This window comes from Pseudophryne corroboree, chromosome 4 (genome assembly GCF_028390025.1).
Source record: "Pseudophryne corroboree isolate aPseCor3 chromosome 4, aPseCor3.hap2, whole genome shotgun sequence".
NCBI classification, from domain to species: Eukaryota; Metazoa; Chordata; class Amphibia; order Anura; family Myobatrachidae; genus Pseudophryne; species Pseudophryne corroboree.
The window spans coordinates 919,799,809-919,822,249 of record NC_086447.1 but is presented as its reverse complement, the minus strand read 5'-3'; the positions used below and the strand labels follow the sequence as shown (position 1 = coordinate 919,822,249).

Genomic DNA, 22,441 nt, shown 5'->3' with positions numbered 1-22,441 from the left:
TCAATTAGCGGCAAAATCGCTGCAATTTACTGCGATTGCTATTTTTGCCATTTATGCTTATTTTTCGCTGTGAAAACAGACTTTTTCGCGGGTATGCGCGCTTCTGCAATTCGTCCTATTCATATGCAAATTTGCAAAAACGGGATTGCAACGAAAATTAGTGCCGAAAGTAAAAAAGTGAAAAAGTGGTAAATATGTCCATTTCCCCCTAAAAAACTAATGTAACATCGAATAACAGTATAAAAGTTTATTATTGGTTATAATCAAAGTATTTCTGGTACTTAAATTGGGTCAAATGCCTATTGTATGTGTATATATTTTTTTATTTAAAAAAATTACAGAAAGCTATTTTTTTCTCAGCAATATAAGTGCTAAAATTACATTTAGGGTACATAAAAATGGATATAAGTATATATTTGGGTCATTTTAGGGAACTTTAAAAAGAAAAGTGGAAACAGACCGATTGCTCCCATCTGCAAGTCTAAAAATACTTGTCCCACTCATAAAACACCCCAATATACCTGTCCCACACCTAGTACCCCAGTTTCCATCATTTTGCACTTTTTCACCCCAAAAATGACGTAATTATTGGCCAATCAAAAATAATTAAAAACTTCTAAGTGTCTAATTAGTCATTCAGGGGGTGTCCCATGGGTTCAGAACCAAATCCCGACATTTTTAACTTAAAATAGGGATTTTCCCCAAAGTTTATCACCTGCTCAGATTTGGTGGATAGAAATTTGCGGTAAAATTACAGCAAAATCTTTTTTGCAGGCAATTGAATAGGTGTATGGCAAATTTACGGTGAATCGCTGTAATTTTGCATCTTTTTACTGGGGTTCGCGGTCATTTCGCGTCTTTTAGCGCGGATACGCTTTTCCGTCGGTAATTGAATTCCCCCTTATTCTTTCAGTGGTGCACATAGATTTCTCTTGGTATGAGAGCCGAGAACCTATTAATGTACCATCTGGTTCCATGAAAGCACAGCGTTCCCTTTCTCTTTATGTATTGCCGGAACCATTTGCAGATTATTAAGTTACTCACCAGTGGCGGTGTCCCCGTTCCGCTGCCTGAGATAGGTGCTGCCGCCTCGTTCCCTTTTAGATAAACAAGTGTATTACTCCTGTAATGTCATTTAATTAATATTCTCTACCAACAATACAGAATACAATCATTTACAGTTTAGCGTGTTTTTTTTTTTTTTACTGAAACAAAAGTAAATTACCGACACAGCAACGGCGACATAGTTTGGTGGCAAGAATTACGGTAATTGGAAAAAAACAAATGAAAAAGGTCCCCAACGCCAGTCGCCTACAGGGGGCATATAGTTAGATTGTTGGCAATCAATGTGGACACATTCAGAATGTCAACTTGTTCGGTGAAAATGCTTATATGTTCATAATGACAGTATCATGTCAGCACATTATAAATGATGACATGTGAAATTAGGGTTAGGCTGTGTTTATGGTTACAGGTAGGCTGGCTGCGGCTAGGGTTGGCTATAATAAGAGTCGACATGACCGCTGACATTTTGCAATGTTGACATAATAAACAGGTCGATCTCATTGTGAATGTCAGCATGTCAAAATCCGCAACGTTTCGACATCCTGTATTTCAAAATTCAGACAATTTCGACATTATAGTGTCGTCTTAATGAATGTCGACGTTCTGATTGTTGTCTTACTACTCCCCATGTGGCCAATAGTTCCAAAGGCCGGCCAGGCAGAGCAGACCAGTAGTGAGAAGCAAACTAGCTACCGGGTGGTTAGACTGGCAGATGTCCAGGGGCCCAAAAGGTGATGGGGCCCCACTGAGCTCTGGCACCTGATCGTCACCACCTGGATAGACCGGAAGCTTCAGCCTGAATTTCTGGACTTCCAGATCTTTGTCTGCTGCAACCACGCTGATGATGCTGTTTTCTGGGCCTGTTTGACCCCCGCTGTCTGGTGCATTACTGAGGGATCTCCTCCATCGTTGGGGTCCATCTGTGGAGGTTGAAGTCCCCGTGGGTACCTCCACAGATGCCCATTGCTGTGTCAGTCCCCTGGCAGTGTGTCTGACCAGCATTCTGTACCTGATGTAGTCACGTTGTCTGCGGTCGGGATCCCGGCGGCCAGGATCCCGACGTCGGAATCCCGACCGCTTGAAATGCCGACAGATGGAATGCCGACCTACAGGGACTAGTCCCACTCGTGAGTGTCCATGACACCCACAGAGTGGGAATAGAACAGTGAGCCCGCAAGGGGCTTAGTTGCGCTCGCCCCCCTGACGGCTTTCTGGCAGCTGGGATCCCGGCGTCGGTATGCTGACCACCAGGATTCCGTACGCCGGAATACCATACCCAACGCTTCTGTACAGCTCCCTCCTCGTCTGCAGGTTCCTTGTTTGCATCAATTGGTACCTATACAGTGGCACATGTAGACCTAAGGGTACAGTATGTAGAAATCACATAGGAGGCCCACCCTGGGAGTTTGCCCGGGGCCTCCAAACCTCGTTACGCCACTGCAAACTAGGAATATAAGGGTTAATGCCCCTATAGTTATGGGGAGGTCTGCAGGGTTCATTTTCAGTTTATACCAAGTGGCGCTGCGGACGCGCGTATAGGTTTGGTGAAGACCATTAGTTGTTGATTGCCCGCTGTTACTAAATGAATTACTGTTTCATTAGATTTCCATCTCTGCATTTCAGCAAACTTGGTATAAGATCTGGGCTATTTACACACAGAGGGACATGTAATGAATGGCGATTTTTTTTTAATTTTGCATAAATTAATGGGTCGATTTTATTGAAGGCAAATCTTAAGTGTTTTGCCTGTAATTCATATCGCCCCTTTAACACAAACAGCTGAAAATCAGTGATTTCCCCCTGAAAGGCCGTTTCCCACAAAGCGGAAAAAAGTTGCAGCACGAATTCCCTTCTTTTGATGCCATGAGCCTGCTCTTGCGCAGTTGTTTGGGGGTGGGGGAACGCCTGTATTTGGTTGCACCTGTAAAAGACATGCCCCAGCCAGGGGATGGAGTTGGGAGGATTGGGGGTGTACTTTGGAACGTATGAGTTAGGTACGTGAGTTTGCCGACTACACATGCACAACAAGATTGTAGATTTGCAGAAGATTAGCTGAGGGCTGACTAGACACAAAGCCATATAAGAGCCCTGATTGTTTGTGATTTTGTTATGATGACAGAGTAGTTGCTAGGTAGATTTTGTAGCAGGTTTTTTATTATCGGTTACAAGTTTTACCCTGTCGACCTATAGTGGTCGGCCTAATGACTGTCAACCTATTCACCGTATCCCCCCAGATCATTTTCTTATTTTGTTTTTCTTTTGTGCTACAATTTGATAGTTGTCTATTAAAAGCCAGACGGGCGGGAAGTCGCTATCAGCCAGCGGTCACATTTGGCATAAGTGGTCATTGCGGGGCACCTTCCTTTGGTAAGACGGCAAGTGTGTCCTTCCCCTGCGAGTGGACAACGGTCGTTCCCCTGCGGGATTGTCCATGCTTTGCTAGTGTAAGGAGCGGTGGGTCCTGCACGGTGCGGGTTATGCAGTTACCAGTGTAAGGAGCGGTGGGTCCTGCACGGTGCGGGTTATGCAGTTACCAGTGTAAGGAGCGGTGGGTCCTGCACGGTGCGGGTTATGCAGTTACCAGTGTAAGGAGCGGTGGGTCCTGCACGGTGCGGTTTATGCAGTTACCAGTGTAAGGAGCGGTGGGTCCTGCACGGTGCGGGTTATGCAGTTACCAGTGTAAGGAGCGGTGGGTCCTGCACTGTGCGGGTTATGCAGTTACCAGTGTAAGGAGCGGTGGGTCCTGCACGGTGCGGTTTATGCAGTTACCAGTGTAAGGAGCGGTGGGTCCTGCACGGTGCGGGTTATGATTGCAGTTACCAGTGTAAGGAGCGGTGGGTCCTGCACGGTGCGGGCTATGCAGTTACCAGTGTAAGGAGTGGTGGGTCCTGCACGGTGCGGGTTATGCAGTTACCAGTGTAAGGAGCGGTGGGTCCTGCACGGTGCGGGCTATGCAGTGACCAGTGTAAGGAGTGGTGGGTTCTGCACGGTGCGGGTTATGCAGTTACCAGTGTAAGGAGCGGTGGGTCCTGCACGGTGCGGGTTATGCAGTTACCAGTGTAAGGAGCGGTGGGTCCTGCACGGTGCGGGTTATGCAGTTACCAGTGTAAGGAGCGGTTGGTCCTGCACGGTGCGGGTTATGCAGTTACCAGTGTAAGGAGCGGTGGGTCCTGCACGGTGCGGGTTATGCAGTTACCAGTGTAAGGAGCGGTGGGTCCTGCACGGTGCGGGTTATGCAGTTACCAGTGTAAGGAGCGGTGGGTCCTGCACGGTGCGGGTTATGCAGTTACCAGTGTAAGGAGCGGTGGGTCCTGCACGGTGCGGGTTATGCAGTTACCAGTGTAAGGAGCGGTGGGTTCTGCACGGTGCGGGTTATGCAGTTACCAGTGTAAGGAGCGGTGGGTCCTGCACGGTGCGGGTTATGCAGTTACCAGTGTAAGGAGCGGTGGGTCCTGCACGGTGCGGGTTATGCAGTTACCAGTGTAAGGAGCGGTGGGTCCTGCACGGTGCGGGTTATGCAGTTACCAGTGTAAGGAGCGGTGGGTTCTGCACGGTGCGGGTTATGCAGTTACCAGTGTAAGGAGCGGTGGGTCCTGCACGGTGCGGGTTATGCAGTTACCAGTGTAAGGAGCGGTGGGTCCTGCACGGTGCGGGTTATGCAGTTACCAGTGTAAGGAGCGGTGGGTCCTGCACGGTGCAGGTTATGCAGTTACCAGTGTAAGGAGCGGTGGGTCCTGCACGGTGCTGCACGGTGGGGTTATGCAGTTACCAGTGTAAGGAGCGGTGGGTCCTGCACGGTGCGGTTTATGCAGTTACCAGTGTAAGGAGCGGTGGGTCCTGCACGGTGCGGGTTATGCAGTTACCAGTGTAAGGAGCGGTGGGTCCTGCACGGTGCGGGTTATGCAGTTACCAGTGTAAGGAGCGGTGGGTCCTGCACGGTGCGGGTTATGCAGTTACCAGTGTAAGGAGCGGTGGGTCCTGCACGGTGCGGGTTATGCAGTTACCAGTGTAAGGAGTGGTGGGTCCTGCACGGTGCGGGCTATGCAGTTACCAGTGTAAGGAGTGGTGGGTCCTGCACGGTGCGGGTTATGCAGTTACCAGTGTAAGGAGCGGTGGGTCCTGCACGGTGCGGGCTATGCAGTGACCAGTGTAAGGAGTGGTGGGTTCTGCACGGTGCGGGTTATGCAGTTACCAGTGTAAGGAGCAGTGGGTCCTGCACGGTGCGGGTTATGCAGTGACCAGTGTAAGGAGCGGTGGGTCCTGCACATTGCGGGTTAAGCAGTTACCAGTGTAAGGAGCGGTGGGTCCTGCACGGTGCGGGTTATGCAGTTACCAGTGTAAGGAGCGGTGGGTCCTGCACGGTGCGGGTTATGCAGTTACCAGTGTAAGGAGCGGTGGGTCCTGCACGGTGCGGGTTATGCAGTTACCAGTGTAAGGAGCGGTGGGTCCTGCACGGTGCGGGTTATGCAGTTACCAGTGTAAGGAGCAGTGGGTCCTGCACGGTGCGGGTTATGCAGTTACCAGTGTAAGGAGCGGTGGGTCCTGCACGGTGCGGGTTATGCAGTTACCAGTGTAAGGAGCGGTGGGTCCTGCACGGTGCGGGCTATGCAGTTGCCAGTGTAAGGAGCGGTGGGTCCTGCACAGTGCGGGTTATGCAGTTACCAGTGTAAAGAGCGGTGGGTCCTGCACAGTGCGGGTTATGCAGTTACCAGTGTAAGGAGCGGTGGGTCCTGCACGGTGCGGGCTATGCAGTGACCAGTGTAAGGAGTGGTGGGTTCTGCACGGTGCGGGTTATGCAGTTACCAGTGTAAGGAGCGGTGGGTCCTGCACGGTGCGGGTTATGCAGTTGCTAGTGTAAGGAGCGGTGGGTCCTGCACAGTGCGGGTTATGCAGTTGCCAGTGTAAGGAGCGGTGGGTCCTGCACAGTGCGGGTTATGCAGTTACCAGTGTAAGGAGTGGTGGGTCCTGCACGGTGCGGGTTATGCAGTTACCAGTGTAAGGAGCGGTGGGTCCTGCACGGTGCGGGCTATGCAGTGACCAGTGTAAGGAGTAGTGGGTTCTGCACGGTGCGGGTTATGCAGTTACCAGTGTAAGGAGCGGTGGGTCCTGCACGGTGCGGGTTATGCAGTTACCAGTGTAAGGAGCGGTGGGTCCTGCACGGTGCGGGTTATGCAGTTACCAGTGTAAGGAGCGGTGGGTCCTGCACGGTGCGGGTTATGCAGTTACCAGTGTAAGGAGCGGTGGGTCCTGCACGGTGCGGGTTATGCAGTTACCAGTGTAAGGAGCGGTGGGTCCTGCACGGTGCGGGTTATGCAGTTACCAGTGTAAGGAGCGGTGGGTCCTGCACGGTGCGGGTTATGCAGTTACCAGTGTAAGGAGCGGTGGGTCCTGCACGGTGCGGGTTATGCAGTTACCAGTGTAAGGAGCGGTGGGTCCTGCACGGTGCGGGCTATGCAGTTACCAGTATAAGGAGCGGTGGGTCCTGCACGGTGCGGGTTATGCAGTTACCAGTGTAAGGAGCGGTGGGTCCTGCACGGTGCGGGCTATGCAGTTACCAGTATAAGGAGCGGTGGGTCCTGCACGGTGCGGGTTATGCAGTTACCAGTGTAAGGAGCGGTGGGTCCTGCACGGTGCGGGTTATGCAGTTACCAGTGTAAGGAGCGGTGGGTCCTGCACGGTGCGGGTTATGCAGTGACCAGTGTAAGGAGCGGTGGGTCCTGCACGGTGCGGGTTATGCAGTTACCAGTGTAAGGAGCGGTGGGTCCTGCACGGTGCGGGTTATGCAGTGACCAGTGTAAGGAGCGGTGGGTCCTGCACGGTGCGGGCTATGCAGTGACCAGTGTAAGGAGTGGTGGGTTCTGCACGGTGCGGGTTATGCAGTTACCAGTGTAACGAGCGGTGGGTCCTGCACGGTGCGGGTTATGCAGTTGCCAGTGTAAGGAGCGGTGGGTCCTGCACAGTGCGGGTTATGCAGTTACCAGTGTAAGGAGTGGTGGGTCCTGCACGGTGCGGGTTATGCAGTTACCAGTGTAAGGAGCGGTGGGTCCTGCACGGTGCGGGCTATGCAGTGACCAGTGTAAGGAGTGGTGGGTTCTGCACGGTGCGGGTTATGCAGTTACCAGTGTAAGGAGCGGTGGGTCCTGCACGGTGCGGGTTATGCAGTTACCAGTGTAAGGAGCGGTGGGTCCTGCACGGTGCGGGTTATGCAGTTACCAGTGTAAGGAGCGGTGGGTCCTGCACAGTGCGGGCTATGCAGTTACCAGTATAAGGAGTGGTGGGTCCTGCACGGTGCGGGTTATGCAGTTACTAGTGTAAGGAGCGGTGGGTCCTGCACGGTGCGGGCTATTCAGTTACCAGTGTAAGGAGCGGTGGGTCCTGCACGGTGCGGGCTATGCAGTTACCAGTGTAAGGAGCGGTGGGTCCTGCACGGTGCGGGTTATGCAGTTACCAGTGTAAGGAGCGGTGGGTCCTGCACGGTGCGGGTTATGCAGTGACCAGTGTAAGGAGTGGTGGGTCCTGCACGGTACGGGTTATGCAGTGACCAGTGTAAGGAGCGGTGGGTCCTGCACGGTGTGGGTTATGCAGTGACCAGTGTAAGGAACGCTGGGTCCTGCACGGTGCGGGTTATGGTGTTAGGAGGCGGTTGTTCAGTCCCCTCCTCAGTTTTTCGTGGTATAGAATTATTGACTAGAGCCGGCGTTTGGTAGCGCCTTCTTTTGCCATCTTCCACGATCATAATACAAAAATCAGGTCAGCAATTCAATAAATACCAGTTGACCTTTCAATCTAGCAGTCGGTGTCCGTATGAGATAAGTGGACAGGACACGTCTATGGCGGAATTCCCTGTATAGATGTATCTGCAAACCTATGCGCAGACTGATTTTCTAGGCAGTTCCTGACGCAGTGTAGTGGGCATGACAGCTACAGTACAAGAAAAGACCATGGGCCCTCATTCTGAGTTGTTCGCTCGCTAGCTGCTTTTAGCAGCATTGCACACGCTAAGCCGCCGCCCTCTGGGAGTGTATCTTAGCATAGCAGAATTGCGAACGAAAGATTAGCAGAATTGCAAATAGAAATTTCTTAGCAGTTTCTGAGTAGCTCGAGACTTACTCTTACACTGCGATCAGCTCAGCCCGTTTCGTTCCTGGTTTGACGTCACAAACACGCCCTGCTTTCGGCCAGCCACTCCCCCGTTTCTCCAGACACTCCCGCGTTTTATCCTGGCACGCCTGCGTTTTTCCACACACTCCCAGAAATCGGTCAGTTTCCGCCCAGAAACACTTCCTGTCAATCACACTCCGATCACTTCAACGATGAAAATTCTTTGATTGGCCGTGAGTAAATCTACTAAGTTTTGTGCTAAAATACTTAGTGCATGAGCATTTTCACCTTAATCGCTCCGTTGCGAAAATCGCTAATGAGCGAACAACTCGGAATGACCTCCCATGATGTGTATTTTATCTTGAATGTCTTCTGAGTACAGAAAGCCCCTGTCCAGACTGGTGTAGAGGTGAGAACCAGATATAATCCCACACGGACGGCTCTTCATGCCCCAAAAGTAACTTTTCCTGTTACAGATGCGGCTGGAGTTGTTTGGCCATGTCTGTGTTGTGTGATGGGTCTGGATTGCCGTCAGATTCCGCCTCGTCGTGTGGCAGACAGAATGGTCCATTACGTCTGGCTGAGACGCTACATTACCCCCAATCAAACAAACACAAATAAGATTTTACTCACCGGTAAATCTATTTCTCGTAGTCCGTAGTGGATGCTGGGAACTCTGTAAGGACCATGGGGAATAGCGGCTCCGCAGGAGACTGGGCACATCTAAGAAAGATTTAGGACTACCTGGTGTGCACTGGCTCCTCCCACTATGACCCTCCTCCAGACCTTAGCTAGGATACTGTGCCCGGAAGAGCTGACACAATAAGGAAGGATTTTGAATCCCGGGTAAGACTCATACCAGCCACACCAATCACACCGTATAACTCGTGATATTATACCCAGTTAACAGTATGAAATATAACAGAGCCTCTCAACAGATGGCTCAACAATAACCCTTTAGTTAGGCAAAATCTATACACAAGTATTGCAGACAATCCGCACTTGGGATGGGCGCCCAGCATTCACTACGGACTACGAGAAATAGATTTACCGGTGAGTAAAATCTTATTTTCTCTGACGTCCTAGTGGATGCTGGGAACTTCGTAAGGACCATGGGGATTATACCAAAGCTACCAAACGGGCGGGAGAGTGCGGATGACTCTGCAGCACCGAATGAGAGAACTCCAGGTCCTCCTCAGCCAGGGTATCAAATTTGTAGAATTTAGCAAACATGTTTGCCCCTGACCAAGTAGCAGCTCGGCAAAGTTGTAAAGCCGAGACCCCTCGGGCAGCCGCCCAAGATGAGCCCACTTTTCTCGTGGAATGGGCTTTTACTGATTTAGGATGCGGCAGTCCAGCCGCAGAATGCGCCAGCTGAATTGTACTACAAATCCAGCGAGCAATAGTCTGCTTAGAAGCAGGAGCACCCAGCTTGTTGGGCGCATACAGGATAAGTAGCGAGTCAGTTTTCCTGACTCCCGCCGTCCTGGAAACATAAATTTTCAAGGCCCTGACTACGTCCAGTAACTTGGAATCCTCCAAGTCCCTAGTAGCTGCAGGCACTACAATAGGTTGGTTCGATTGGAAAGCCGATACCACCTTAGGGAGAAACTGGGGACGAGTCCTCAATTCTGCCCTATCCATATGGAAAATCAGATAAGGGCTTATACATGACAAAGCCGCCATTTCTGAAACACGCCTGACCGAAGCCAAGGCCAACAACATGACCACTTTCCACGTGAGATATTTCAGATCCACGGTTTTAAGTAGCTCCATTATTTTAGGAATCTCAACACCACGTTGAGATCCCAAAGTGCCACTAGAGGCACAAGTTGGGGCTGAATATGCAGCACTCCCTTTACAAATGTCTGAACTTCAGGTAGTGAAGCCAGTTCTCTCTGGAAGAAAATCGACAGAGCCGAAATCTGGACCTTAATGGAAGCCAATTTTAGGCCCATAGTCACTCCTGACTGTAGGAAGTGCAGAATTCGACCCAGTTGAAATTCCTCTGTTGGGGCCTTCCTGGCCTCATACCAAGCAACATATTTTCACCATATGCGGTGATAATGTTTTGCGGTCACATCTTTCCTAGCCGTAATCAGCGTAGGAATGACTTCCTCCGGAATGCCTTTTTCCTTTTGGAACCGGTGTTCAACCGCCATGCCGTCAAACGCAGCCGCGGTAAGTCTTGGAACAGACAGGGCTCCTGCTGCAGCAGGTCCTGTCTGAGCGGCAGAGGCCATGGGTCCTCTGAGATCATTTTTTGAAGTTCTGGGCACCAAGCTCTTCTTGGCCAATCCGGAACCACGAGTATAGTTCTTACTCCTCTCCTTCTTATTATTCCCAGTACCTTGGGTATGAGAGGCAGAGGAGGGAACACATACACCAACTGGTACACCCACGGTGTTACCAGAGCGTCCACAGCTATCGCCTGAGGGTCCCTTGACCTGGCGCAATATCTTTTATAGCTTTTTGTTGAGGCGGGACGCCATCATGTCCACCTGTGGCCTTTCCCAATGGTGTACAATCCTTTGAAAGACTTCTGGATGAAGTACCCACTCTCCCGGGTGGAGGTCGTGTCCGCTGAGAAGATCTGCTTCCCAGTTGTCCGCTCCGGGAATGAACACTGCTGACAGTGCTAACACATGATTTTCCGCCCATCGGAGAATCCTTGTGGCTTCTGCCATCGCCATCCTGCTTCTTGTGCCGCCCTGTTGGTTTACATGGGCGCCCGCCGTGATGTTGTCTGACTAAATCAGTACCGGCTGGTTTTGAAGCAGGGGTTTTGCTTGACTTAGGGCATTGTAAATGTCCCTCAGTTCCAGAATATTTTTGTGTAGGGAAATCTCCTGGTTTGACCATAGTCCCTGGAAGATACTTCCCTGTGTGACTGCCCCCCAGCCTTGAAGGCTGGCATTCGTGGTCACCAGGACCCAGTCCTGTATGCCGACTCTGCGGCTCTCTTGAAGATGAGCACTCTGTAGCCACCACAGCAGAGACACCCTAGTCCATGGAGACAGGGTTATCAGTCGATGCATCTGATATGCGACCTGGACCACTTGTCCAACCGGTTCCACTGAAAAAGTTCTTGCATGGAAACTATCGAATGGAATTGCTTCGTAGAAAGCTACCATTTTTCCCAGGACTCGCGTGCAGTGATGCACCGACACCTGTTTTGGTTTCAGGAGGCCTCTGACTAGAGATGACAGCTCCTTGGCCTTCTCCTCCAGGAGAAACACTTATTTCTGGTCTATGTCCAGAACCATTCCCAGGAACAGTAGATGTGTCGTAGGGACCAGCTGTGACTTTGGAATATTTAGAATTCAACCGTGCTGTTGTAGCACTTCAGAGATAGTGCCACCCCTACCAACAACTGCTCCCTGGACCTCGCCTATATCAGGAGATCGTCCAAGTATGGGATAATTTAAAACTCCCTTTTTTCGAAGGGGTATCATCATTTCGGCCATTACCTTGGTAAATACTCTCGGTGCCGTGGACAGGCCCAACGGCAACGTCTGGAATTGGTAATGACAATCCTGTACCACAAATCTGAGGTACTCCTGGTGAGGATGGTAAATGGGACATGCAGGCAAGCATCCTTGATGTCCAGATATACCATGTAATCTCCCTCGTCCAGGCTTGGAATAATCGCCCTCAGCGATTCCATCTTGAACTTGAATTTTTTTATATATGTGTTCAAGGATTCCAATTTTAAAATGGGTCTCACCGAACCCTCAGGTTTCGGTACAACAAACATTGTGGAATAGTAACCCCGGCCTTGTTAAAGGAGGGGTACCTTGATTATCACCTGCTGGAAGTACAGCTTGTGAATTTCCGCCAGTACTACCTCTCCGAGGGCAGCAGGCAAGGCTGATTTGAGGTAATGGCGAGGGGGAGTCGCCTCGAACTCTAGCTTGTATCCCTGTGATACAACTTGCAGAACCCAGGGATCTACCTGTGAGCGAGCCCAGAGGTCGCTGAAGTTCCCGAGACGCGCCCCCACCGCACCTGGCTCCACCTGTGGAGTCCCAGTGACATGCGGTGGACTCAGAGGAAGCGGGAGAAGATTTTTGTTTCCCTCTTCCCTTGTCTCTGTGCAGAAAGGAAGCGCCTTTGACCCGCTTGCTTTTCTGAAGCCGAAAGGACTGTACTTGATAATACAGTTTTCTTAGGCTGTGAGGAAACCTGAGGTAAATTTTTTTTTTCTTCCCAGCTGTTGCTGTGGATACGAGGTCCCAAAGACCATCCCCAAACAATTCCTCACCCTTATAAGGCAGAATCTCTATGTGCCTTTAAAGTCAGCATCACCTGTCCACTGCCGGGTCCCTAATACCCTCCTGGCAGAATGGACATTGCATTAATTCTGGATGCCAGCCGGCAAATATCCCTCTGTGCATCCCTCATATATAAGACGACGTCTTTTAATATGCTCTATGTTAGCAAAATATTATCCCTGTCTAGGGTATTATATTATCAGACAGGGTATCAGACCACGCCGCAGCAGCACTATCCATGCTGAGGCAATTGCAGGTCTCAGTATAGTACCTGAGTGTGTAAATATAGACTTCAGGATAGCCTCCTGCTTTTTATCAGCAGGCACCTTCAAAGTGGCCGTATCCTAAGACGGCAGTGCCACCTTTTTTGACAAACGTGTGAGCGCCTTATCCACCCTAGGGGATATCTCCCAACGTGACCTATCCTCTGGCGGGAAAGGGTACGCCAGCAGTAACCTTTTAGAAATTACCAGTTTCTTATCGGGGGAACCCACGCTTTTTCACACACTTCATTCACTCATTTGATGGGGGAACAAAACACTGTCTGCTTTTTCTCCCCAAACATAAAACCCTCTTTTAAAGGTACTTGGGTTAATGTCAGAAATGTGTAACACATTTTTTATTGCCGGGATCAAGTCACGGATGTTCCTAGTGGATTGTGTATATGTCTCAACCTTGTCGACACTGGAGTCCGACTCCGTGTCGACATCTGTGTCTGCCATCTGAGGGAGCGGGCGTTTTTGAGCCCCTGATGGCCTTTGAGACGCCTGGTCAGGCGCGGGCTGAGAAGCCGGCTGTCCCACAGCTGTTAAGTCATCCAGCCTTTTATGTAAGGAGTTGACACTGTCGGTTAATACCTTCCACCTATCCATCTACTCTGGTGTCGGCCCCACAGGGGGCGACATCACATCTATCGGCATCTGCTCCGTCACCACATAAGCCTCCTCATCAACCATGTCGACACAGCCGTACCGACACACCGCACACACACAGGGAATGCTCTGACTGAGGACAGGACCCCACAAAGCCCTTTGGGGAGACAGAGAGAGAGTATGCCAGCACACACCAGAGCGCTATATAATGCAGGGATAACACCATACTAGCCTACTTTTGAAAAAGCATTTCAGGTAGATTGTGAAAGTGACACCTATCAGCGCGGGCGCGTACTCAGGGCCGTCTTTTCGTATGGGCTCAATGGGCTCTTGCCCAAGGGCCCCATGAGTATAAGGGCCCTAGGCTAATAGCTGAGGGTCCCCTCTTTCCAGGGGTACCAGATTTTTGAAAATCGGCCCTAGGAAACCAGAGATATCCGACTTCAAAGCAGTGGTCCCTATCCAAGCCTGTTAGTTGCTCTTCCAAGCCAGATATCTTAGGTTCTGTCTGACATAGAGTTTTTCCGAGGGTATACTCCAAATGCTGGGACTCTCCCCTTTCAGTGGACAATGGCAACTTGGCCCTACTATGCCCAGAACCAGAGATATCCGCCTTCAAGTAGCTGGTCCCTGCTCCAGTTCCACACGCCTGGTATGCAGTTTTATATTTTCATTGGAGGACTGCTCTAGTTCCTGAACTCTGATCTACAAGTCCCCAGCACCTCCTGAAAGGTGGGTCTCTATAGTTTTTTATCCTATTAAAATCTAAGAAATCTATTACCAGGAACTTGAGATATCTGCAGTCAAGCAAGCTGCCCTCCCACCAGAAAATGATAAATATTAAGCCGCACACCATCCACTCCTCCCCTACGTATTAAACACGCCCTACCACCCTGAAAGTCATGTACCAGGGCCACTTCATCCAGCACAATGCCCCATTCTACAGTTTAGTGTTCTCCCTCCCGCCCCATCTGTGCAGTAAAGAAGTAATTAGCAGAAATTACTGCTCCAGGTTCTACATGCTTAGCGGAAGATAGATCACCCCCTACCGCCCGCTGCCACTGATAGCACCCCCCACCCCTACTTCTGGAGGATGGGTAGGGGCCCCAGTGCGTTGCTGTGCCCAGGGGCCCACACTACTGTTAAGACGGCCCTGCGCGTACTGCTACATCTGAGAGGCGTGTCATGAAAATGACTTACATCCAAATGTAAATGAGCCCCAAAGTTAGTAAGATCTACTTGTTGAAGAAAAGACTCTTATATTTTGCAGGATTTGTTTGTGTATTGTGTTTTACAAGAGGTTCCATATACTGTAAGTGGCCACAAGAAACCTTTAAAATGCATGTAGCCATAGGGATCATTGTGCCTTATAACCAATACAGGGAAATGGCACTGATGATACCATTTAAATGTATGTATCTATGATTCGTTTTTTTTCAGGGAGATTGAGGGACCATTCAGGGAGTGAGGGAGATTGCTACTATTTCAGGGAGTCTCCTGCAGAATGAGGGAGGGTAGGCAACTATGGATAACACTATAATTGAGTGATTTTCCCCCCAATAGCTGCTAGTATACATATATTGCGCCTAAATTTAGTGCCCCCCCTCTCTTTTTAACCCTTTGAGCCTGAAAACTACAGGGGAGAGCCTGGGGAGCTTTCTTCCAGCTGCACTGTGAAGAGAAAATGGCGCCAGTGTGCTGAGGGAGATAGCTCCGCCCCTTTTTCGCGGACTTTTCTCCCGCTTTTTAATGGATTCTGGCAGGGGTATTTATCACATATATAGCCTCTGGGGCTATATATTGTGATATATTTGCCAGCCAAGGTGTTTTTATTGCTTCTCAGGGCGCCCCCCCTAGCGCCCTGCACCCTCAGTGACCGGAGTGTGAAGTGTGTATGAGGAGCAATGGCGCACAGCTGCAGTGCTGTGCGCTACCTTGGTGAAGACTGATGTCTTCAGCCGCCGATTTTCCGGACCTCTTCTTGCTTCTGGCTCTGTAAGGGGGCCGGCGGCGCGGCTCCGGGACCGAACATCAATGGACGGTTCCATGCGGTCGATCCCTCTGGAGCTAATGGTGTCCAGTAGCCTAAGAAGCCCAAACTACCCACAGTTAGGTAGGTTCGCTTCTTCTCCCCTTAGTCCCTCGGTGCAGTGAGTCTGTTGCCAGCAGGTCTCACTGTAAAATAAAAAACCTAAAATATACTTTCTTTCTAGGAGCTCAGGAGCAGGGGTGTATTTAGGGGTCCGAGCGCCCCTGGCAAATTAAAGTACTGGTGCCCCCTCCATATTTGAAATAGTGAAGGCACGTGTGCCAAAAAAAGGGGCATGGCCACTCAATAGTACCCCAATTCAAATTACACCACTGTAGTGTGCCTTACCCACATTACACAGCGCAGTAATGTACATTATTCATGTTATGCTACACAGTAGTACCCCTTATACACATTATGCCATACAGTAGTGCCTATATATTATACTTGCCTACCTGACCCTCTCCATGAGGGAGAAAATGCTCTGTTCCTAGACTTGCCTGGTAATGTATGATTGCCATCACCTGTGGTGAAACACCTTTCTTATCAATTACCTAGCTCACCACAGGTGATGGCAATCATACATTACCAGGCAAGTCCAGGAACAGAGCATTTTCTCCCTCATGGAGAGGGCCAGGTAGGCAAGTATGCTATATATATATATATATATATATATATATAATATGGGAAGGCGTGCATGCTCCTGGGAAAGTGGGCGTGCCCTCACAATTTTATATTATGATATCAAACTATAAATATATAATCACACCCCCTACACATGCACGCACACAATTAGCAGCCTTACACACAATACCCACAGTAGTTCTCCTTACACATAATGTCCCCAGTATAGTGTCAGATGTACATAATGTCCCCCAGTATAGTGCCAGTTACACATAATGACCCCAGTAGTGCAGTGCCAGATACACATAATGCCTCCAAATATAGTGCCACATACACATATGCCCCCAAAGTGCCAGACACACGTATGCCCCCGCAGTGCAAGACACACGTATGCCCCCACAGTGCCAGATACACGTATGCCCCCACAGTGCCAGACACACATATGCCCCCACAGTGCCAGACACACATATGCCCCATGTTGATTTTACTATTAAAGGCAGCACTTTTAGGTAGATTCACTTTTAGAGGTGGCAGCTATCCCCCCACCCCCATTTAGTTCCTCAACAGCAGGGATGCCCATTAATGATCAAAGAATGCAACATCAGGCACTGTAATTGGCGCCGGGGTCCAGCACCGCACCACAATACAGACAAGAAACTCTACATAAACTACACCTCCCAGCAGCCGATGCTGCATGCTGTGATCATTACTGGGCATCCCTGCTGGTGAGGAACTACACGGGGGTGGGGGGATAGCTGCTGCCTCTAAAAGTGAATGTGCCTACTGCCCGTGGGTGGCACCTCTGGACGGCGCCCCTGCTCGACTGGCGCCCCTGGCGAGTGCCATCCTGGCCAATAGGAAGATACACCCCTGCTCAGGAGAGCCCCTAGTGTGCATCCAGCTCGAGCCGGGCACAGGATTCTAACTGAGGCCTGGAGGAGGGTCATAGTGGGAGGAGCCAGTGCACACCAGGTAGTCCTAAATCTTTCTTAGATGTGCCCAGTCTCCTGCGGAGCCGCTATTCCCCATGGTCCTTACGGAGTTCCCAGCATCCACTAGGACGTCAGAGAAATATAATTTAAAGGCTTAATTTCAAGACCAATAACTTCCAGCATAGAAATAAACAATCCATCACATAGGAATGTGCAGGCGGCTACTGCCGGGGAGGGATCCTACAGATCCTTCTCCTGGTAAATGGTGCAGAAAGTAACCCATAGGCTACAATGGCATAAGATACCGGGCCAAGCTCCAGAATGTGTCGTATTCTAGAGTTTGGTAAATTCGCCAATAAAGCAGCTCGCACAGAGGAGCGCAACAGATGTCTCTGCTATGTGCTGCAATCCCCATACACACATTTGGGGCGTTGGATACGGGTTGCTGACATTCAGGATCCTTGCAGTCAGCATACTGGCGCTGGGATCCCGGCCGCTAGAATGCCAGCAGGGGGGGGAGGCGAGCGCAATGAAGGTTCTGTTCCCACTCTACGGGTGTCGTGGACACCCGCGAGTGGGAATAGTCCATGGTAGCCGGAATTCCGGCTGGTGGCATTGTCAGTGGTCGGGATTCCGGCGTCGGTATCCTGACAGCCGGGATCCTGACTGCCGCCAATCAAACTGTATCCCCATTTGGGGGATACTTGACATTTGCGACCCAAAAATGGGTGTTTTCGGTGGATACCCCACAAATATAAATTGCTAAAAAGGCCTCTAAATCAGTGTTAATAATAAAACTGACCAATACTTGTGTCCAATCTGCAAAATAAGCAGCGTTTCCCCCGCGTGCAGCACAGATTAGCAGCTTGTCCTGGTGCAGATTTGCTCCGTTTAGCTGTAGGTGCTCCTGGGCCAATGTCTGCAGGGTGGACTAACTGTAGGTGGAACCACAGCCCTTTTGTGAGTCACCCCTGTAAGCCCACCTGCCCAGTCCGCTGTATTTTCCAGGCCTCAGTGCCTGTGGATGTACCCATGCAGGCAGCACCGGACCAGGGGGGTACATATTGCCCCCTATCACCTTGGGTAATAGTGCTGTGATGATGATGATGATGATGGTGATGATGATGATGATGATGCAGATTTATTATTTTCTCCCCGTCAGGACTTTCTAGAAATTAAGCGTCGGATATTTCCGCGATTCTACTTCCTCAGCAATGACGACCTGCTTGCTATTTTGGCTGAAAGCAAGAACCCCGATGTGGTCCAGGTAAGGAGAGATCACTGGCCGTTAAAGCTTGTCCTCTACACATTTATATTACTCTAGTGTTATTGGTAGATGCCCGTGTATCCCTTATATACTGCAGCCCCACCTGGTGAAGTGTTTTGAGAATATCCGGCACCTCGACATAAGACGGCACCTGAACAGTCCCCCCGAGGTGGAGACGATTATATCTGCGGAGGGAGAGAAGATCTGCATGCCTAAGTATACCTCCGTCGTCATTAGCCTTACTCATTAGCGGGGAACGCAGGGGGAGGGATAGGACTATTATAACACTGTGCTGCTCTCTGTAGGAACATCCGAGTCAGGGGCCCGGTGGAGCAGTGGCTGGGGAACGTGGAGACCAGTATGTTTGACGTCGTAAAGAAGTGAGTATTCACCTGGTTACAGCTATACACTGTAGTTTTCTTTTGAATAGAGGGCGGTTCTTCCATTGTTTGACCATATAGGAGATCTCCAACCAAACTTAGAGATATTGGGCGGGATAAAATGGGAACCAATAATTCCGCCTGGGAAATAAACGCACCACATCGGACATTACAAATGTGCGTCTATTTCCTGGAACTCGGCCAATGTAATGGCGTGCGTCTATTTCCCGGCTTCTGCGTATCGGATCCGAGGTGTCGTGGTATTTAGACTAGAAAACATCTGATATTTATGAGCCAACCAAAATGCATCTTTTAGTATAGGAGGACCACAGTGTCAGAGAAAGTCATCCATTGTCCCCCAAAAGTCCCATGATTAAAGTAACACACCACCTAAATAATACCCCAGCCCTCTAGGACGCACAAGCAGCTTATGCTGTTACAGCGCTTGGCTGGAGTACACTGTAGCATAACATTTTGTATGCAGATACAGTTGCTATTACACACAGAATATAGGTATGCTGCATATCATTTTACACAACAGGAGCTGCTTGTGCGTCCTATTCACAACTCTTCATTTTAGAAGCAAATGTTGTGAATAGGACGCACAGGCAGCTCCTTCTCTTTAAAATGATATCCAGCATGCCTATATTCTGTGTGTAATAGCAACTGTATCTGCATATAAAATGTTATGCTACAGTGTATTCCAGATAAACACTGTAACATAGTTAGATACAGTCGCAATTACACACTGAATATAGCCTTCATTGCATATAATTTAAATCAGCATAAGCTGCTTGTGCGTCCTAATACCTCCATTTGTGTATCAGATGCATTTTCCTGTGCAAAATGTGCAAAACTGACATGTACACTACACAGACTATTTTTACTGATCAAAGGTTTTGTTTGTGTCAAAAATTTATTGAAATACGTTTATTGCAAATGTGCTTGAAAAATGTATTTATAATTGATTTCCATCATTTTCAGAACCAACTCGGCCAAAAAAACCCTCTAAATTCTGTGTGCGTTTTAGAGCTGTTTGTGACCGACTTGCGATATCGGACTTCATTGCATTGGCTGAGTTGTATACTTAACACGGCCAAAACATCTGGATCCGACTTTTTATCAGGCTCTCTACTTTAGAGCTGAAAGCATTCGAAAAAGCCGATTTGTGGCCGCTAATACATTAGCCGATTTTTCAAAATGCCCGATATTAGCAGCAATAGCCGCAAACATCGGACATTTTGCCATTATCGGCTCCCATTACTTCCCGGACACAGTATGTTTGGGTGGAGTCACTGGATGACATAAACAACTGTTACATACCTTCCACACTCCAGTTACTGCATCAGGTGGGCCCCACACTCGCTCGAATGGCCCCTCATCCTATTTACAAGGGGTGGGGGACATTCGTGGGTATTGGCGCTCCCGATTATTGCGCTGTCCAATTGAGAAAAATATCTGCCGCAATCATTTTTCCACCAAAAACCCATGGGAAATGTAAAATAAAAAAGTGGAAATCAGCCTGTACCCCAGAAAACAATATTTCTTTAAAAAGTAAATAAAAGGATAAAAACAATTCTGTTTTAAATAAATACTTCCGTAAAATTTGGATGAAAATAAAAATAAAAAAACATAATTTGGGGTGATTTAAGGCCACTTTAAAAAAATGTTTTTAAAAAAATCTGGAAATCCCACCTGCAAAATTTAAAACACCCGTCCCATCCCTACATCGCCCCCTTATACTGTACCTGTTCCACATCTTTTGTCTATTATGCAGAATTTCACCCTAATAATTAAATGTAATTATTGACCCAATTAAGCTAATTGGAAACGTCCAATTGCCTAATTAGTCAGGGGTTCTGCACCAAGGCCCTCATTCCGTGTTGTTCGCTCGCTAGCTGCTTTTAGCAGCATTGCACACGCTAGGCCGCCGCCCTCTGGGAGTGTATCTTAGCTTAGCAGAATAGCGAACGAAAGATTAGCAGAACTGCTACTAAATAATACTTTGCAGTTTCTGAGTAGCTCCAGACCTACTCCTAGATTGCGATCACCTCAGTCCGTTTAGTTCCTGGTTTGACATCACAAACACACTCTGCGTTCGCCCAGCCACTCCCCCGTTTCTCGAGCCACTCCTGCGTTTTTCCCTGACACGCCTGCGTTTTTAAGCACACTCCCGTAAAACGCTGAGTTACCACCCAGAAACGCCCCTTTCCTGCCACTCACTCACCGATCAGCAGTGCGACTGAAAAGCGCCGCACGAACACCAGCAAATCTACTAAGTTTTGTGTTAAATAAGTTAGCGCATGCGCGCTGCGTACCATGTGCATGCGGATTTTCCACCTAATCGCTGCGTTGCGAAAAACGGCAACGAGCGAACAACTCGGAATGACCACCCAAATCCCGGAAGTTTTACCTTAAAATATATATATTTTTTCTAATTTTGCACCTGATCTAAAGCGATAATAAAAAAAGATTTGTTAATTCTTATAGAAATTACAATTCTTCCATCTAATTGAATGGCAAAAACACAACGGGTCTGGGACTCAGGGTCGACAGCACAAAGGTCGACACACTTTAGGTCGACGCCGATTGGTCGACACACCTTAGGTCGACATGGGCAAAAGGCCGACATGGACAAAAGGTCGACATGAGTTTTTAATGCTTTTTTGGTGTCGTTTTCTTCGTAGAGTGACCAGGAACCCCAATTAGTGCACCGCGTCCCCTCGCATGGCTCGCTTCGCTCGCCATGCTTCAGGCATGGTGCCTTCGCTCCGCTACCGCTTCGCTCGGCACAGATTACCGTTCCAATCGTAGTCCACGTGGATCGTTAAGTATGAAAAGGTTCAAAAAAAGAAAAAAATTGTGAAAAACTCATGTCGACCTTTTTCCATGTCGACCTTGTTCCTGTCGACCTTTTGTCCATGTCGACCTAAGGTGTGTCGACCAATTGGCGTCGACCTAAAGTGTGTCGACCTTTGTGCTGTCGACTTGGAGTCCGGATACCAACTCAACGTCTGCCCAAAATTGCGCTCGCCACAGGAAAACTAATCACGCATTCAACTGTACATACCCCTAAAAATCTGTATATTATCCCGGCATTAAAGAACCATATGTCGTAACATATGGAATTGGACCATTTCATCGCTGCAGTTTTGTAAAACATATAAAGAGCATAGTGTTCCAAATTCCACCCAAGGGGTCAATTCAGTTAGATGCCATGGGGGCGTGTAGTGGTTATAACAGCGTGGAAACGCTGCCAGTGGCCCAGCAAACCCCCTGGGGCAGCAGATAAGACTCTGCATGACCATCGCTGCCATAGGTGGTTTACACCTGCACTTACTCTCAAATGCGACAGTCGCATATAATTGAATCAACCCTCTGAATTAATTTTGCTCATCAGAAAAAAATCTATGATTCACTGAAATGATGCCAGGAAACAATCTAACCGCAAAAGTATTCTTTTACAGAATGGTCAGAGTTGGGGTGCTGGACTGGGGCCAATCTGATTTCAAGAAATGGCTGCTCACTCACTCCGGACAGGCGGTACTAGTTGTGGTGAGTACGAGAGATAGAAATGACTGTAACAAATAATGTTATGTCTGCCAGTACCCGCCTCAATGTAATATACCGCTGGGATGTAGTGATAGCCAGGCCAGGTACCTCTAGGCAGCAGTAGGTGAGGGTGCTCTGTCTCTCTCTGTCATCTGACACGGTATAATGACTGCATGCCACGTTGTGGTGAAGACATCAAATCAGATCAGTGCTTCCATGTCCCTCTGATTGCCTAGTCGGGAAGCAGCAATGCAGGGAGTCTGTGCGTAGTCGGGAAGCAGCAATGCAGGGAGTCTGTGCCTAGTCGGGAAGCAGCAATGCAGGGAGTCTGTGCGTAGTCGGGAA

At 49.2% G+C, this 22,441-nt stretch overlaps 1 protein-coding gene across 7 annotated transcripts in view; it reads left to right on the top strand.

Annotated features, from left to right (window-relative positions):
• Positions 1 to 22,441, top strand: part of DNAH14 (dynein axonemal heavy chain 14) — a 427,754-nt gene that overhangs the window by 132,675 nt on the left and 272,638 nt on the right. For all 7 annotated transcript variants that reach the window (XM_063919003.1, XM_063919002.1, XM_063918999.1 and 4 more), the window contains exons 24-27: positions 18,060 to 18,164; positions 18,262 to 18,380; positions 18,470 to 18,544; positions 22,012 to 22,099. In XM_063919003.1, coding sequence (XP_063775073.1) covers positions 18,060 to 18,164; positions 18,262 to 18,380; positions 18,470 to 18,544; positions 22,012 to 22,099 — 387 coding nt within the window. The remainder of the gene's footprint in view (positions 1 to 18,059; positions 18,165 to 18,261; positions 18,381 to 18,469; positions 18,545 to 22,011; positions 22,100 to 22,441) is intronic.